The 20,525-nt window shown below is 32.8% G+C and overlaps 1 protein-coding gene across 1 annotated transcript in view; it reads left to right on the plus strand.

The window, feature by feature from the left end:
* AGMO (alkylglycerol monooxygenase) overlaps positions 1–20,525 on the plus strand; it is a 344,339-nt gene that overhangs the window by 134,935 nt on the left and 188,879 nt on the right. The window contains exon 5 of the mRNA XM_037734209.1: positions 3,879–3,974. Within this exon, the coding sequence (XP_037590137.1) occupies positions 3,879–3,974 (96 nt within the window). The remainder of the gene's footprint in view (positions 1–3,878; positions 3,975–20,525) is intronic.

Raw genomic sequence — 20,525 nt, forward strand, 5'->3', positions numbered from 1 at the left:
TTTTTTTTTTTTTTTTTTTTTTTTTTTTTTTTTTTTTTTTTTTTCAGTTTTCCATCTCTGGTCTTCCCTGTTCATACATCTTCAATTAAAACTCATGAACTCACAAATAAACCTGCATTCTTACCTCTAGTTTTATAGAAAATGTTCACCTCTTTTCATTTGGTCTAATCCTTAAGTTAGTGACACTGCTTTTACCTTTTTTTTCTCTTGAACTTTCTCCTATCAACTGCTCTTGGCATTTTCTCTCTTCCTTTCAACTGACTCCTTCTGAATCCACCATAAATATAATCATGACTCTCTCATTAAAAAAATAAGCAGGTAGTATTTTTCCCCTCATCGATTGTTTTATTCAAGGAATACATCCAGCTGTCTCAGAGAAACACAAAAGTAATCCCTCCTTTCATTTTGTTACCTCCTCTGGCTGATTCTTAAACTTACTAACTTGGGTTTGTGAGTTTGAGGTCTGTATTCCAGGCTACTGTTCTACTGATTCACACCTGCAAGTTCTGTGTCACTTCTTTTTTTTCAATTCCTGTCTCGCTTGGACACTAACTGGGAGTCTTCTCTTTTCTCTCTCTCAAAAATTACTCATCATCACTGATGATGCTAGCTACTATATCTTTCCCACCTCTGAGACTGTCCTGGTTCAGCCTAATTTACTGCCACTCTTTCTTACTGCTGATAGATTTGCATCTTTGGCTATCTTCCCACTGTGGAGAGATCTATCAGCTAAATAAAATGATATTTGCATGACACCCATATCAACAAGTTCAACCGAGAGACTTCCTGATTCCCTGAGATGTAATTCCAGACAGGCATTTCCAAAAGCTTACTCAATAGCTTCTTGGAGATATACCTCATAGACCCCAACACAACATTCCCCAAGTTGAACTTTACAACCTACTCTTCCTCCTGTTCACTTTGTTGGTGAACAATATCACCAACACACAAGCCAGAAATCTGGGTGTCTTCTGACACTGCTATATACCTCTCAACTACTATGTTTGAATGACTGCCAAATCCTTAAATCTGTTGCATGTATTTTACCTCTCCATCCCCATGGCTACTGCTGTGAAAATCACTTTTCTCTGGGCTATTGAAATAGGCTCCAAACGTATTTTTATATTTTCTATTTCTTACATGCTTTAGGATGTGATTTCCTCATACCCAGTCTTCTTGAAATGGCTCCCTTCCTTGGTTTAGCCCATCTGAATTGTTTTTCTTGTTGGCTGTGTTGAGTCACAGACATACTGAAGACTCCCTGATGAAGGCCATCAATTGCTTCTTTAGAGAAATGCACACTCTCCCATAACACAGGCTCACACATTGTTATAGTGGCATCAGGGGATTCTGGATTCCATGGTCTGACAAGGAATCCGGTGGTCCAGCCTGATTTTTAGCCACACTACTCTCCAACACCTTCTACAACACCAAATATGTATAGTTACCCCTAAATGCCTTGTTGTTTCTTGCTTCATGATATTGCCTCACACAACCTGTGCTTGCCACATTCCCTTAGTAAAAGAGTAAAATACTCTCGTTTTCTGTCTGTTAGCCTCAGATCACCTTCAGGTGTATACTTATTCTTTCCTCAAACCTATAGGTCTGGGTTGTTTCTTCCATCATAGCCCTATTATATATGACTTCTATACGACAATAAAATAACCTAGGGTAGACATTGTGATTTAAAGCTAAAGAAACAGATTTAGAATGGGGTTGCAGGCATGGTAGATTTGGATGTATTTGGTAAAAGGCACAATGTCCCTAATCCAGCTACCAAGTTACTCTGAGTTTGAGGAAGGAGAAATTTCTTCAATCAAGTTAGTACCATGTAAAGATTTATAACAGAAGTGGCCTTTAAATTGGTTTTATAAGCTATATAGGATTTGGAAATGCGAAGTTTGGAGGTAGAGAAGAAAAGTGAGAATTCTCCTACCTGGACCACATTTACTAAGCTGTTTTCAATTGTAAAAATTAGTACCTTGATGTGTCATTAGATTCTTTTTCTAGCACTGTATTAATCATAAGACGTTATCACTCATGTGATTCAAGTGAATTATTTCCTCACCTATATTTTTATCTTTTGTTAGAAATAAGATATTTTAGAATTCACAGTAAGCTTCTTTTTCCGTTGGTGAGTTCCTTGTTATATTTACTGATATGTAAGATTTAGCACACTGTTTCATAAAATGAGTTTTCAGAAAATCTAATCCTATGGAAAACTCATCAAGAAAGTATTCTGTGTTCTAATAGACTTGTGATTCACATTAGCACTGTAAAAGCTCTTAAAAGACCTGTGTTAAAGAAGCTTCACTTGTTTAATTTACCACTTCATGACTTATTTGATCATATAACCGCTTTTTCCATAATAGCTGTTACTATGTCAAGGGACGACTTCTCCACACATTGGGAAATTATAATGAACTATAAATATTAATCTGCTGTGCATAGTCTTTCCAAATAGAACTACTTATTAAGCATCCAAAATAAGTTGTTATATAGATAATATTTTTTCACTTCTCAAAGAGGAGATTCCAAAATACCTCTTAACTTAGAGGACTTATATATAGGCCATATATGTTTTGCAAGTATTTGCTGTTTACCTATTGGGAGATAATTGTTTTGATATATTATGAAACAATCAAATCATAGTAGCACAGATCTTTTGGAACAAAAGGATAACTGTATTTTAAATGGTCTTCCCCTCCACCACTAATTTCAGAAACGTGAAGCCCAGAGAACCTTAAGATCTTAGTGAATATCATGGAGCAAGTCTATAGTGGAACCATGGACTAAACATTGATCTCTTGAATGAAAGCCCAGTATTCTTTTCCTCACTAATCTAATCCGTTGCTTAATAATCCATTTATGTAAAAAAATTCTACCTGTGATGACAGTTGAAGTTTTTTATCACAAGTTTCAAAACAAGGACTAGAGGCGTTTTACATGCATAATCAGCTAAACATCCTTGAAATGACGCTTTTGCATAATTGAGAACAAAAGTTGTGAAATAATTTAAAAATGCAATTATAATATGCAGAACAAATGTTTTTAAAACATCCAGTCTTTCAGAAGCATAAACTCTATGAAATCAGAAACGGAAAGTGAAAGTCAGATTCATTGTATTCTTATTTGGTTAGTCTCTCATTTAATAAAACACTTCCAACATGAAAGCACTCTTGGGGATCAAAGTCATTAGCAGAACAAACAGATCATGCTCTTTAGTTAATTCTAACAAGTTCTGTGGTTTAATCATAAGTTATTTTTCCAAGGCAGAAGCATTTCTGTTTATTAGGTAATATGGACCTTTAAAATTCATTTTCACTTTAGTACCTTCTTCCTAATAACTTTGAATAAATTAAGAGATATGATGCCTTCAATCAACCATATAAAAACAAAGTTAATAGGAAAAATATATACTGTCCTCTCCTTATATGAAATTACTTTCTTTTATTATAATTTCACATTATTACTGAAAATGCCAGTTAATAATACAGAATTTGGGAGCTGTCAAAGGTATAAAATCATCCATTCCTATACTTTTTAACATAGAGTATTTGTGTGCATAAAAAAATCTCTTTAATGCCATAAAATGCTTCCAACCTTTTCAAAATTAAAGAAATAACACACAACATACAATATTTTAACTAGACAGTATTAAATGCAAAATTGAAGTCCAGTGGCCTTAGCTCTAACATGTCTATAACTATCTCACCATGTGGAAAATTAATGTTGCAAAGTAAACATGGCAATAAAATATACAGTACATAGAATAAGATATATTTGCTGAAGAAATATACACTCAGAATATTGAATAATTAATAAAGCATTGAGAAATCATATATGCAGATAAATTTTCTTAAAATTTTATCTTTCAGATTTTCTACTCTCCCCTGGCCCTCTTCATACCCCCTTCAGTATATGCTGTTCATCTTCAGTTCAATCTTCTTTACCAATTTTGGATCCATACAGAGGTAAAACTTTTTTTTTAATCTTTGTAAGCTTTATACATAAACAGCCTGAAGCAATGTCCTGGAAATCCACTAGCAGCTGATTTATTGTGTCAGAAAAATCTTTGTCTGCCTTTTTTAAGCAGAAACATCTGTTCATTTTTATTCCTTTTTACTGAATATATATTGCAAAGTTTATAAGAAGCAATGAGGCCAGTTCGTCTCAATTAAATAAAACAATTTTTTGAACTATTAAGTACCAAAACATTTTAATACTGTATTCAATACAATATCTTCCTGTATTACAGCTTATTAAACATAATTTACCAAGAGATGTTGAAATTCATTTCAATTTAGAGATATAAATTTGTATATGTATGTATATAAATATATCTGTAATCTGTTGGAACTCTTTTGAAACTTCCTAAAAAATTTTATAGAAATTATGAAAATAATTTCTGATTGGAAAACTTGCTCTAACTACAGAGTTTACATTTTATTTAAATTTGTCCTGTGTATTGTTAGTTTTTTTTCCTCCAAAAAATGAAGAAATACAATTTTGGAGTCTTCTGTGGCATATCAAATTGTCAGACTTGAATGTTTGCAGATAGGTTATTAAGCAGCTGATTGGTTTATGAACATTTGTACAAATCCTATTGCTAAAATATCAAAAATCACAGACCCAGAAAAATTCTTACCTATACACACAAGCACTCTTTTAAGCATTTGTTATTTATTGGAAGCCTTTGAAAGTTACTATAGGAAGCATGTTGACAGGTTTTGCAACTGGTTGAACAACACTACAAATCACAGCTGCATTATATGTGAAATTTTGATACAATAAGTATATTATTCCATTAACCTGCAGTATTTTATGCTACCGATTTACTTAGAATAAAGAGACTGTTACCATGACTTTGGACATATGTAGCATTATTTGAAGATCTATCATGAAATAGTATTGTGTTTTATGATACTTGACATACATCAAGCACTCAGTACTACAACCATCTGAAAGAGTTGTTGTGGCCAATTCCGACTCTAGAGGTCAAAGACCAAATTTGTTTAAATCAGTGGAGGGAAGCTTTCTGATGATTTACATGGAGGGGTTAAGGGAGAATTACATTTTATAGCAGCTCTGCTCCAGGTCACGCCATGTGTTGGGTCAGGTATTAGTTTGGATACAGAACAATAGTGCCTCAGTCACTTTTTCCCTCTTCCTTTGTCCCTCTGGGAGGACCATGAGCTAGGCCTTGAGCTCCATTTCATGAAGTAAAGCAACAGTGGAGAAAAGCCACTGGTGAGACTCATTCCTGTTAGCTAAGAACCTCCAAGTGGCTTCATTTCCACTTCAAAAGCAATGCTTAGAACCTCTCCCTCGTGTTACACTTTATGCTTTTCAAAATACTTTACTATGTATGGGTTTCTACAGATGAACTGCATGGGAGGCAAGAACACTTCTTCTTAAATTCATGGTTTCGATCTTGGAAAATTAAATTGTATTACTAACCATGAAAACATTTCTGAAATATTTCTTAACTGTGCAGTTACATTAGTTTATTATATACAAGATAAGATCGTTTATTTACAAATAGTAGAATTATTCAGGAAGGAGAGCCAAGAGATTGGACACCATGACTGCTTCTGGAGAGAAAGACAAATGGTATAGGGGACATGAGTGGGGAGAAGTGTTAAGTATTTTTTAAAAATTATTTTTATTATTTGCTTGTCTTGCTGTTCAATAAAGAATTAATACACAGATTAATAGTAAAAATAAATAAAAACTAAAAACAGCAGACTTTAGCCTAGAAAAATACTCACTTTATGTTTTCTTGTACTGTAAATTGTGCAAACCCCTTTAGGCACATGCGTACTGTTTAATATCAGGCATCATACTTGGATCTCCATTGATAGAAATGGTATGTGAGCTGTAGAGCTGACAATGTTAGCCAAAGAGCCCTGTACATTCCTGAATAGAGTTTCATTCTTACCATTGTTTCACTTCTCCTAACAGCCATAAAAATCAGTTCTCACTAAAAGGGGAGTATGATCTTAAGAAGATACTGTTTTTTTTGAAAGTGAAGAAAATTCAGATCTCTTAAAATCAATCACATTAGAATAATAGGAAGGAAGAAAACCTAAAACCACATGTTTGGAAGACTATGAGAGAAAAAATAGGCCATAAAACACACTCAATATTTTATTGAAATTTTCTGTTTACTTTTGAGTTATTTTGATGAATGCACGAAGTCTAGGCTGGGGACAGTGGCTCTATGCCTGTAATCCTAGAAGTTTGGGAGGCAGAGGCGGGCAAATCAGCTGAGGTCAGGAGTACAAGACGAGCCTGGTCAACATACTAAAACCCCATCTCTACTAAAAATACAAAAATTAGCCGGGCGTGGTAGTTCCTATGCACACCTGTAATTCTAGCTACTTGGAATGCTAAAGTGGAATAATTGCTTGAACCTGGGAGGTGGATGTTGCAGTGAGTCAAAATCCTGCCACTGCACTCCAGCCTAGGTGTCAGAGTGAGACTCCTTCTCAAAAAAAGAAAGAAAGAAAAAGAAAAGATAAAGAAACACAATCTATTGCCATCCTCTTTTTTTGAAAGTTATAAAACATTTGGCTTAAAACTCTACTCTGTTGCTTAATTTTTGTGACTATGTTTTTGTTTGTGTATTGTTCAAGGATATAAAGTCTACAGCACATATTCAGTTATCCTTTTTTCTCGTGAATTCACTAAAGACAGTAAGAAAACCTTTTTATTTAATACATGTTTTTAACTTAGAACAGTGGAATGTTTTAAGTATTTTTTGAGGTGTCAGTTGTTATTTGGATGTCAGCTGAGTTTATACAATACAGTAACAATCGTATAATGATACTATTACCCTATTACCTTTTTTTTCTTGAATTTGTTATCATTGTTTATGTACATATCATGTGATGCTTGAGTAGAGAAATGTAGCAGAGAAACAACTTAATTATTTGATATTGAAGATTTGAACCATCTGATTAAATGATTTTTATAGTGCTAAACTAAAACCTCTAAATGAAACATTATGCCAACATTACAAATACAAGGAGTGATCTCTTTATATACCAATATAGACAGACCTCCAAATAAATCAAGGTACATTACAAAATATAGCAGATCCTAATATTTATTTTAAAAGGAGAGAAAACAACTATATATTTTGTACATTCTGTTATGCATAAAATGTTCAGAGAAAGACACTATGGGTAGCCCATGGTTTTCCTGTGGTAAGCAGTATATGAGATGGCTGAGAGATAAGGATCACAGTGAGACACTAACATTAATTTTATCCATTCTAATTTGGGTGAAGAGTAATCTCTCTGCAGTAGTATTTCTCTAATAACTAATGATGCTGAACAACTTCTCATGTATTTATTGGATGTTGCTTCATTTATTTGCTTTAATGAACTGTCTATTCAAGGTCTTGCCTACATTTTATTGGGTTGTTTGCCTAATTGATTTACTTGAATGGCTTATAGACTTGGGAGACAAATATTATGTCAGATACATGTATTAAAAATATTCCCTTGGCCGGGTGCAGTGGCTCACGCCTGTAATCCCAGAACTTTGGAAGGCCAAGGTGGGTGGATCACGAGGTCCGTAGATGTAGACCATCCTGGCTAACACAGTGAAACCCCATCTCTACTAAAAATACAAAAAAATTAGCCAGACATGGTGGTGGGTGCCTTTAATCCTAGCTACTCGGGAGGCTGAGGCAGGAGAATAGAGGTTGCAGTGAGCTGAGATCACACCACTTCACCCCATCCTAGGCAACAGAGCAAGACTCCATTCCATCTCAAAAAAAAAAAAAAAAATCCTCAGTTTGGAACATGTCATTTTATATTTTATTCCTAATGACTTTTCATGAGCAGAAATATTGAATTTTGAAGTTCACTATATTTTATTTTTTTTAAAATATTTTCTCTAAGAAATCTTTGCCTATCAGAAACTCTGAAAGATAGTCTTCTAGGATTACTGTTGAAACCTTAGAGTTTTAAATTTTACTTTTACTCTGTGATATTCTTGAATTAACTATTACATGTGGTATGAGGTAGAAATCAAGATGCCTGATTTCTATTTACATAACCACAACTATAGCCACATTTATTATAGAGTCTTTAAAAAAATTCATTAGATGTTCTTGGTGACTTGTTGAAAAAAAGTCAACCACATATGGTGGGATCTATTTTTAGACTCTTACTTTTATTGATGTGTGTGTTTTCCTTTATACCAATTCCTTAATTTATTGATTATCATAGCTTTCAAGGATGCATTGTTCACACGTTTGTAAAATAATCTGTTTAATTTTCTCTAGAATTTTTGTCATGCATAATTTTGTGGTCTTTGAACAAAGACAGCTTTATTGCTTTTTTTTTTTTTTTTTTTTATTTGTGCTTTTTTTTTCTTGCTTTATTGCTCTGGCAAGGAACTAAATGGTATAAGATAGAAGTGGCTAAAGTGAGATGTAGGTATCCTCTACTGACTTGTTCTCTCTCTCTCTGTCTCTCTCCCCCCAATCCTTTCTTCCTCTCTTAGTGTGTGTGTGTGTGTGTGTGTGTGTGTGTGTGTGTGTGTGTGTGGCTACTCTAGGAATTAAATATGCATTCCTATCATATTCTGCTTTGAATTAATATAAATAATACTTATAAATGTAAGAATGTTATAGTAATATAATTCCATCTATACCCAGCCTTTTAGCTAGCATTCTCACATATGCTAATCTTTCACATTATGAATCCCAAAATATTATTATTCTACATTTAGTCAGTTATATTTAAAGCAATTAAGAAGATAAAATAGTTAATCTTCTGTATTTACCCAGATATTTACCTTATAATAGCCTTCATTCTTTCCATTAATCTTAAGGGAAGTTAAGGGATCTTGGTCATGTTTTTCTTAAACATTGTTTCTGTCCCTTTCTCTTTCTCCTCTCCTCTGAGAACATCAATTACATGTGTATTAGACTGCATGATATTACCTCAGAGATCAGTAATGCTCTGTAATTTTTAGGATTTTACTTTCTCTTATATTCAGATTGAATAACTTACATTAATTTGTCTTCAAGTTTATTTAATCTTTTACCTACTTTCTCCAATCTGCTATTGAATACATTCAGTAGATTCCTCACATTAGATATTATACATTTATGTTCTAGAATTTCCATTTTTTATATAAGCAGTTTTTATTTTTCTGCTGAGAGTCTCTTTCACTTATTGTGACTGTTTTGCCTTTATCTCCTAAATATAATAATTATTTGAAAATTCTTGTCTGCTAATTCCAATATCTGGTTTGTATCCAGCTCTACTTCATTTGACTGTTGTTGTTTTGCTTGATATGAATTACATTTGTGTTTTTTCTTTGTATGTCTAATAATTTATTTTTAAGATTACATGTAAATCTTTATGGCAATTTTATTATAAAGACTCTAGATTTTGTTTTGTCCATCTGACATTCCTTATTATTATTCTAAGATGTGGTGAAATCATTGGCTAACTGCCCTGTGTTTTTGGAGACTTTACCTTATACATTGTTAGGAAATATGGGTTTTTTGGGCAGTGTCTTCAGTCTTAGGGCATATCCCTTATCCTCAGTGGTCTTCAATCTTAGGGCAAGCCTTCTCTCTCTCTTTTTTTTTTTTTTTGTTTAATAATGAAATGCTGGAGGTGTTTACAAAGCCCCTCCCACTTGGCAGGATTTGAACTCTAAATTCTCTTTTGCTAGCAACAGACAGCAATTGAAATCTCTGCTCAGTAATTTTCCAGCTTTTCAACCTCCAAGTTTTTCTTCAGGTTCCTTAGTGCCTTGCCCTGCATATGAGTAATTTAAGAGTTGGCCACACTTTGAGGGCAAGTTGTATGCAGACACTATGGCCCTTTTTCTATGGTCCCTATCTTTCTGAGATTTTCCCCTTATATTTCCAGTCACCTTTGCATCCTAAAATTTTACCTGTGACTCCTAACCTAGTGCATACACTGCCCACTCAGTGATGTAACTGACAAACTATCAGGAAAACAAATTCTTCTCAGCAACACTCTACACTCAAATAATTGCCCCAATTAATCCTTTTGTCTGGAGATATATTTACGATAGACCTAAACAGTAAAGGGCAATAGAAATTAGAGTATAGGAGAGCTGCAAGGATGCAATGTGCAAAATGAGAAAGCATAAGAAATGTGAAGCAGAATTATGAATATAAACAATAAGATAATAAAAACCAGAACTTTTCAAAAGCTAACAGATATAGAGAAGAATATAGCAGCAAATGCAATCTAGTGGCAGCAGGATGAGCAGAGACTTAGGAGATTTGACTTCTAAGGACACAGATAATAGAGTGTTTTGCTTATTGCCTTTTTGTATTCAAAATTACTGTTTTATTGGAAGTCTAAGAGCATCTAATCTTCAAAATTATGTTAAATCTACTCAAGATCTGGTTAGGAGTAAAGATTTATGTCTTTTTAAGTAGCTATCTCCATTTTATTTATCTTTTAAATAACACATCATGAAAGAAAAAATACATACTATTTGTGATGAATTTTAAGTAATGATTGCAGAGAAACATGTTTAGTGAATATCAAATTTCTGTAGCTGTTATTTTACCATTTGTGTAGATAGGAAATGTGTTGGAATTATAATCTAGTTGGCAAGTATTTGTTAACAAATTAAATATTTATTTTGTGTAAGGAAATGTCACGAGAGATTTTTTAAAATATTTCATATACAATGATTATAAAAAATACGAACATTGTAAACACACAATTGGTTATCTTGTGCTTTTTTAAAAAACAAGTTATATTACAAGTAAGTAATATCATTTCTATACAGTAAACTGCAGTTTTCATTTTGTGGCCTTTGGGATTAAAGTTCCTGAGTTCAACTCCTAATTTTATTTGTTACTGTGACTATGAAATTGCACAGAGTTCTTTACCTTCTTGTGCTTTAGTTTCCTCCTATGTAAAATGAGGATAATAACCATACAAAGTTCATAGTCTGTTTTCTGTTGCCGTAATAGAATACCACAGACTGGGTAATTTATAAAGAACAGAAGTTTATTTGGCTCAAAGTTCTAGAGGCTACATCTGGTGAGGGCCTTCATGCCGGGATATAATATGGCAGAGGGGAAGCAAGCATGCAATACAGAGAGCAAATAGGGTCCAAATTTATCCTTTTATCAGGAGCCCACTCTTCAAATAACTAACTCACTGCCCATTTATGCAGTAATAGTATTAATAAATTCACGAAGACAAAAACCCTCGTGACCTAATCACCTCTTAAAGATCCCAACTCTTAATTCGCTCACAATAGCAAGTACGTTTCAATGTAAGTTTTGGTGAGGACATTCAACCATAGAGTATAAATTGTTGTGAGGATTAAAAAAGGTAGTTCATGTTTCAATCTAACAATAAAAATAATGCTTGAAACTAAAGCACAAGAAGGTAATGTAGGTAAAGAGCTCTGCCTAGGTTCATAGTCTTAGTAACAAACAAAGTCAAGAGTTGAACTCAGGCAGTTTAATCCCAAAGGCTGCAAAATGAAAGATGCAGTTTATGTTATAGAAATGATATTGCTTACTTGTAATTTATCACACAGAAAATACTTAAAAATGTTTTCAATTTTGTTTGTTGCTGTTGTCTTTTTTGAAATCTAGATACCTGTTTTACTGTATGTCACTTATTAATCACTCTTAGCTATCATGATTATTCATGTATATTTTATGACATAATTTTAATGCAATATATTTTTTGTTTAATATGAATTATTAATATGAATAAATGCAGTCAGATTTAAGACTTAAATAAATAATTAATCCCAAACTTACTTTAGGCAAAAATTGCATTCTTAACTATAAAAGTTTGGGATTCTAATCATAAGGTACATTGTTAGGGTTTTTTTGTTATTTATTTTTTCTGATCTATAAACTGATTAATATACAGATTATTACATTTGATAAGTTCAACATAGTTTTAAAAATATTTCAATTATTGTGGTCAACAGATATTTAGTGAGTATCTATTGCACTCCTAGACTTGTGTGTAGTCACAAGAAAAAAAAATTAAATGGTGGAAAATGAGTTATAATTTTCTTTTTTTGAGACGGAGTTTCGCTCTTGTTGCCCAGGCTGGAGTGCAATGGTGTGATCTTGGCTCACCGCAGCCTCCGCCTCCTGGGTTCAGGCAATTCTCCTGCCTCAGCCTCCTGAGTAGCTGGGATTACAGGCACACGCCACCATGCCCAGCTGATTTTTTGTATTTTTAGTAGAGACGGGGTTTCACCATGTTGACCAGGATGGTCTCGATCTCTTGACCTCGTGATCCACCCCCCTCGGCCTCCCAAAGTGCTGGGATTACAGGCGTGAGCCACCGCACCCGGCCTGAGTTATAATTTTCTTCATGAAGAAGAAGTAGCTAATTTTGAAGGATATATTTTAAAAGGACTGAAGTTTAGAAGCACAGTAACAGTGATCTTAGCCCAAGAATTCTGTTACTTCTCGTTACTGAGAATTGGTCTGACATATTCCAAAGAAAATTTAATGAGTATCATTGCTATTTCTTTCTTTCATTGGCTAAGGGCAAGATCAGCTGTAACCCTTCCTGTACCAAATAACTGTGTAAAATTTACCTGCATTCAGTTCCTCCCTCTTAAAATCTAACCTATTTTCAAGGCCAGTCCTGATGAAAATACTTTGGTGATATTCTGTTGCTTACTGAATAAAGTCTAAATGTCTTTCATTTCATGTTCTTTGTGTACCACCTTCTAATTATATCTCTTAGTCTACATCTCATTACTTTCCATACTGTGCAGCTCAATAAAACTGGACAATTTCCCATTTCCCAAATTCATCTGTTATCCAATTTTTGCAGTTTCTCTTCTTTCCATATTTTCCATATGCTATTATTCTATACATTCTTTAAGGCCCAACTCAAATTCTTCCTTTTCCAGAGAATGTTTCCCCTGTTAAGAACAAACTACTACATAGCTCAGACCATGTGTTAGTCATTATGGCAAACATTTTACATGTATTTGATTATTTAATTATCACATAACCCATGGTCCCCATTCAAAGTGAGGGAACAGCTATATTCAGGTTCTATAACTTGTCTACTATTGTTGCAGCTAGTTAATAGCAGAACCATGATTAAAAGCCTGGTAAACAATTCTCTCTCCTTTCCTCCTCTGAAATCCCGTATCATTGGTTTTACATCTCTTGGGGCTGGGGTGTCATGTCTCAGCTTGCTTGGAATGGCCCCAATGTGTACCTGTTTTTTCTGGAATAATTGTTAATAGCACCCCAATGTGTACCTATTTTTTCTGGAATAATTGTTAATAGCACAACCTTTCACTCTTAAAGCATTCACTATACACTGATTGAGTTTTCCTGCTAAATAGTCCTTTAATATCTCTCACTCTTTCCATTTCTATTACCCTACCTTAATTTATACTCCTTCATCAATTACATAGATGGTTACAATAGAATTCTATTTTTTTCACACCTACACACTCTGCCCTCGCCTATGTATTTTCATACAACAATTGTCATTATTTTAGAACCCAAATAATAATAGGATACTACTAATATGAAAAAAAATTCTTAAATGAACTTCTGTTGCCTCCAAGATAAAATCAAAACCCTTAAATTCATGAATAGATTTCAGGGCTCTTAGAAAATGACCCTTGTTTACAACTCCCATCCCATCCCATAAGTCAGCCAGTACAACTAAACTGCCCAGCTGCTTTCTCTCTAAGCAGATGAAATTCTTAGGCGTTATCTGTATTTGCACATGCTCTCTCTATGATAACCTTTTTTCAAACATTCTTCACGACACGACCCGATTACCACTTACTGTGGAACACCTTTCTTTTACCTCCTAGTAAGAGCTCGATGCACTCTTCTTTACACTACCTCTGTGTGTATTTCTATTTCCATATTGGTAGTTAAGAGTTAAGAGCATGAGCTTTGCTTGGACATAAATGAGATAACGCATTCCTTTCTGCACATGGGAAGCATCCAATTATTAAAAATAGTAGTGAAGTTTAATTCTATGCCACTGTGTTGTATTTGCTGTTTAACTCTCTGTCTCTCCCATTATTCTCCAGATTCCATGATAGCAAAAATATGTTTCTCATTTATTATGTTACTGTAAGTGTTGGCATGTATATGAACATATGCTACACATACAAATATATGCACACTACATATAAATTTTAATAAGAATTGTGTTTAAATTAAAAATGTGTACCAATTACTGATAATTATTGCTAATGTTAAATATTGATAATAAATAAGTATGGGTTTCAGATCAATATTTCTCATACCTTAACATATTCTTAGCAATATTTGCTACTACCATGAATCAGCATATCTAAAATATATTTTATTATGGCTTTTATCACCTTAAATCATCTACTCTTCTACTTTGCTTCCATTTATCTGAAGTCAACATCAAGATCAAATATTGATGTCACCTTTGGCTTCTTGATCTCTCTTGTAGCCCATCTTTAATGTGAGTCCTATACATTTCTAGTTCTCTGTAAAATAATATCTCCTTCTATTGTATAGTTACCTTTTCAGGTAATTCATCACCCCCTTGCTTATTCATGTATATATTTCTAGTGTTTATCCAAATATAATGGAATATATATATATATATATATATATATATATGCATATATGTATTCCAAGCAAAGAAGCCACCTAAGTCTTCTGACCTGAACTGGCACCCTTGCCACTAACAATTTGAGGATCACACCCTCCTGTTAGAATCTGCTGGCTTGTAGTGACTGTTTCCTAACAGAAAAAAAAAAAAAAAGAACCAATAAAACTCTGGAAGAGTTTTATTGAGCTACCTGAACCTGGACTGTCTAAAAATTCTTGAATTTTTATTTTAAAAAAAGCCTATTGTGAAAGGATTGAAATTTGGGCTCTCAAATACAAGGAATATGATGGAAATTAATTTACTAAATTGAAGAAGAGAACATTTCAGGGATAAGGGAGTAGTATGGCATAATGGATAAGATTATATATTTTGAAATCAAAGAGAAATCTGTCCTATTTTAACTTCATTAGATATTTCTCTAGTTTGTTTACTGCTGTGTTGTCAGAACCTAAAAGAGACTGTTTTTTGAATGAATGAATATGAATATTTACTAAACTTATTAAGACTCTCTAACCTTGCTTCCAAATCTATTAAGTAACAGTAGTCATACCTATAAGAGGGTTATGTGGATTAATGAAATAACAAATGTAAAGTTCATAGTTTGGAACATATGTTTTCAATGAATAGTACTTATTTTGAAAAAGCCAAATGACTACATATTGGAATTAGTTCATAAAGTCAGAGCTAAAATTGAAGCAAGAGTAGGGTCAACTGCAAGCATCAGAATAATGTGAGTGCTTATCAAGATATAGAGTGATTACTGCCTTCCATGAACCACATAATCTAAGTCTCTGGTGAGTGAAGATAGGAATTTGCATTTTGAACAAGCATTAGACTGAATGTAAATGGAATAAATTTTGAGCATCATGAACATAGGAGCTGACAGTAAACTTCTTGAGGATAAGAACTATGTTTTATTCATTTTTGTTTTCCCAGTGTATAAAAATGAAGATGAATATTTACTAAAGTTATTTAGACTCTCTGACCTTGCTTCCAAGTCTGTTAAGTAACAGCAAACATGTTTTTAATGAATGAATGCACTTACTGTGTTAAGTAGATTCTCTACAGTATGTTTGTTTATTGGCTGGAGGTAGAGAAAGAGAAAAGAAACATGTACCCATAGGAAAGACCTAGATCAGAATATATGTATTAATAATATTTTGTTTTAAATACCAAGAGGGCAAGGCAAGGAATATGCTTTAGTAAGGTGGTTTGTCCTTAGCAGGAAGCTATGCAAATGGAATGACAGGGCAAATGAACTTAAGACATGTAAGTCCTTATAGATTCTAATCTAGTGATTGAGAATATATTATGTAATACTTTAAAATATTAGTATCCGAAAATATTTTTAACAGATAAAAGTTTATAATGGATGACAAAGAAATCTGACATTTGAGAATGGAAGCTAAAATGTAGATTCATATTTGCTTTGTTTACTGAAGCATCTAATGCTTAGATGATGTCAAGCACATAGCAGACTGGTAATCAATTAACATTTGTTGACTAATCAGTAAAAGTCACAACTGAAATTGGGAATATGATCATAATGGCAGTCACAATACAGTGAGTTTTAGAAGAGTCATAAGTATGGAGCTTTTATCATAAGACTGTGGATTGGAGCTTTGGACATGAATTGCTTAATTCATGTCCTTTCAATTTATCAGTTGTCTTCTTTTCATGTAATGTTATTATTACTCATAAGAGTATGATACCATTTAACACTAGATACCTAAACTTGTAAACATAAAATGATGTTACCTAAGAATGAAGTTTGAGATGGTTAAACCTATACATGTTTCTAGTTTTTCTTCTGTAAATTTACTTGGTGTTGTTTAAAAATAACAAAATAACTTATCCTCCTTTGAGGGAACATGTTTAGCAGTTACTTGTATTCATTTTTTCAAGTAGAAACCAAAAGTGTTATTCAAAAGGTAGGCTGAAACAAATTCAAATAAAATGCTAAATTGTCCTGCTCTTGTCGTTTTGTTTGAAGAATAATGTAATCATAAATGACAAGAATCAGCCTTCAAGATAATTTATTATAAATGCAGTCCTTAAAAACTTTTGTTTATTGTATAAACATAGCCTAGTCCCATTCTTCATTAAAACTAAGACTTTAAAGTCTTTAACCCTGTGGTATGGATTCATCAGAAATGTACTCCCTATGAAGCTCTTTATGATCCCAACAGTCCTGATTCCTCCAGATTGTTTTATTTCCAAACTATAAATATTGTTTTTTCACTGCTTAGTGTGAACATTCAGCTACCTCCATATTACATGCTTACTGAAGTAGAAAACTGCCTAATCAAATAGGAAAACATTTGGCTGTGAATAAATCAGCATCTGTCCAGCATTTCAAAGTGTGAAACTAGGCAGACAAGCACATATCCTAAGAGTTCTGCTTTCTCTTCCTTCCCTGTAGATAAATCAGAGGCTAATATGGCCACCACTACCATCTGTCTAAATACTTCTGTGGTTGTCTTGAATTAACACCGCAGACCTAGTGGAAGAAGTAATTAAGATTTTATTTTTACATTTCATCACCAGATGCTCTGTAATATAAATGTATCTGTAAACGTTCAGATTGATTAAGCTTGTAACAAGTAAAACAATAAGTGTTTAAAGATCAACTAATTCAGAACAGGAAAAACTATTTTAATATGTTGACTTACAGTGTTCATGGATTTTATTATGTTTCTAAAACTTTAAATGAGAATGGCTATAGATTTTATTGATAGTATAAAAGCATATTCTTGTGTATATTCAAACAGTAAATGCTAACACTGCCACTTATTTTACCTTTAAGTTAATGAATAGATAAATTACCAGACATTAAATTGTGATTTCCATTGTTCCACTCTATGGCCTCTTGAAAGATCTTACTACAGTACCTTGTACTCAATAAATAACCAGGGAATAAATGAAACCCATATAGATCCTTTCAATTTCCATATAATCAGTTTAAGATATTTATGAACAAGAAAGAATAATCTAAATTCTCTTCAGGAACAATCAATGAGGTTATTTGCAAAGCTGAACTATAGGAAACTAAATAAAAGCATACATCTACACCAAAAGTAATTTTCAGCTTGAGACCTAGAAAGGGAACTCAGTTTGCTTCTTATTAGACAATGCTTATGCCCATTATAAGTTCAAATTGATTATAAATTCAAATATCTCTACTGTGAAATAGCAATTGAAAAAGAAAGAAAAATGAGTGCTTTTTTTTCATCAGTCACAAGAGAAAACAAGAAAAAATCATGTGAAAAAGTTACTTGTTTGTAACTTTTTTCTGATACAGTTTTAACTTTCTATTGAAGGATCCATCTGAGTGTAAATTTTCTTCAGGCAATGCCTGCGTATTACCTTATTTCCTTTTACTTTTAAAACCTAGTAAAGTCCCTGGAAACTCAATAAATATTTGCAGAATAAATGAGCCCACTGACAAGAGACTTCTTGCCTTCTTGCTATGCAAATAAGTTTCAGTAAGAGATTCTGATAAGGATTTACAAATACAGGTTTTAATGTTCTGAAACAGATTATTGCTAGTGCTGATAAAAAAAAAAAAAAAAAACCCTTATTGTTAGTTTGGTACTTAAAAGAGTAATTGTTTGGCATTTGAATATACATTTAATGTTTAGTACACATAATACATATATTTAATAAGGTTAACTATATGACTATAATACATAATATTTATGCCCTTCAGCTTTTTCATCTGCAAATGAGAATAAATATGAAAATATCTTATTGAAAGAGCACAGAAATATCTATTTATTACTACCCACTTTTCAGATAAGTATGCATGAGCCAATAGTTAATTATAAAGATCTTTCCAAATGAATTTTCGTACGTACACACACACACACACATTTAGATAGATAGATAAGATAGATGGACACAGATAGATAGATGAAAGGATAAATGAAAAAAAAGAGAAAAAGAGACAGAAAAAATGAAAGAGGAGAGGAGGAGGAACAGAAGTGAGGTGTGGGTAGAAAATTATCCAGGAAAAAGCCAAGTAATCATGGCGTACATATTAGTCTGTTTAGTTTTAGACTTGGTGTACAGTGAATCTTGTCACTAATTTACCCAAAAATTAATCTTTAAAAATTGTTGTTATTTTCAAACTTCGTTTTAAGCATATCTTTCTCAGCTGATTCTAACAAAATAAAGATTGTCATATCAGATAATAAATGTATTAGAGGTATAGTATTTCCCTTAAATACTGGCTGCAGTGAATAAGGAGACCCACAGTGGTCTGGGCTCCGCTGGAACACGCGGTCATGTATGACGCTGTAAAAAATGTCTTGACTAGTTATAGTCAATGTTGTCACTCTAACCTATCTTCATCTAAATGCAGTCATTTATCCTCCTATGGAGATTTCATTTCACTCCACCCAAACCCAGTCATTCCTCAGCATTTAGCATATCATTTTGCACATGTATATTTATAAAGAGGGTTCTGTAAAACACATGCTTTTTATGATATATTTTCCCTATTATGATTTTATGATTTTTCCCTCTCAGACAAGAATATATATATATATATATATATATATATATATGTATATATATATAATTTTTTTTTTTTTAAAGATGGGGTTTTACCATGCTGGTCAGGCTGGTCTCAAACTCCCTACCTCAGGTGATCTGCCCACCTTGGCCTCCCAAAGTGCTGGGATTACAGGCATGAGCCACCATGCCCGACCATAAGAATCATAAATATTTGTAGGCATCTTTTATTTGAAATGAACTTTATAGTTAACCATAGGTTCATGCCTTCTTTCTGAAAAGTAAGTGGTTATAAATATTCTTATGACTTTTCAATAACATATTTTAGTATTTTGGTATCCATTTGTAGATGTAAATTAAAATAATAGAAATATTATATGACATTCTCAATATTTAGAAAGTCTCTTCTCCAACCTCAATAGTTAGACTGAGGTGAGAGGAGGCAAATTTCCAAGCAATTCAAACAAACAAAATAATATGTTTTGAACAAACTGAATATTTTTGATGATGATGAAGTCTCATTCTCTAACTAAATCAGCAGTTAATTGCATCTCTACTTTTAACTGAGCCACAAAAATCTAACTTAGTCAATGTTTCCCAATCAAAGGAATCAAGATAAATAATTGTAAAATATGTAGAATTTTGAAAAGTAAGTGGTTATAAATATTCTTATGACATTTCAGTAACATATTTTGGTATCCATTTGCAGATATAAATTTGCATAGTAGAAATATTATATGACATTCCCAATATTTAGAAAGTCTCTTCTCCAACCTCAATAGCTAGAATGAGATGAGAGGAGGTAAATTTCCAAGCAATTCAAAGAAACAATATAATTTGTTTTGAACAAACTGAATATTTTTGATGATGGTTAAGTCTTGTTCTCTAACTAAATCAACAGTTAATTGCATCTCTACTTTTAACTGAGCCATAAAAATCTAACTTAGTCAATGTTTTCCAATCAAAGGAATCAAGAGAAATAATTGTGAAATGTGGAATAAGTTAATTGTATAAAAATAATTTCAGATAGGACGTTTGTTTAGAATATTTATTTTGATGCTTTGTAGAGTTCAACTCTAAAATATTTTTCAATTTAAATGGGAAAGACACAAGTCACAGAATTATGTGTTTTAGGTAATGTAGGGTAGTGAGAAAACTCCTAAAAATTATGTCATGAAAAAAAATGTGATTAGTTCAGAGTAAGCATTTCATTAATTAATTTATCACATGTACATAGCTTATCAATTTCCATAGGAAAATTATTGCAGACTGGTCATCTAGCTACAAAGGGAGTTTCATTACTCTTTTAGGTCTCTACATTATTCAACTGAACGTGTGAGTGCAGGGTAGGGGGTTCATAAAGATTCTCAAAAG

Source organism: Cebus imitator, unplaced genomic scaffold (genome assembly GCF_001604975.1).
Source record: "Cebus imitator isolate Cc_AM_T3 unplaced genomic scaffold, Cebus_imitator-1.0 Scaffold587, whole genome shotgun sequence".
In the NCBI taxonomy this organism is placed as follows: Eukaryota; Metazoa; Chordata; class Mammalia; order Primates; family Cebidae; genus Cebus; species Cebus imitator.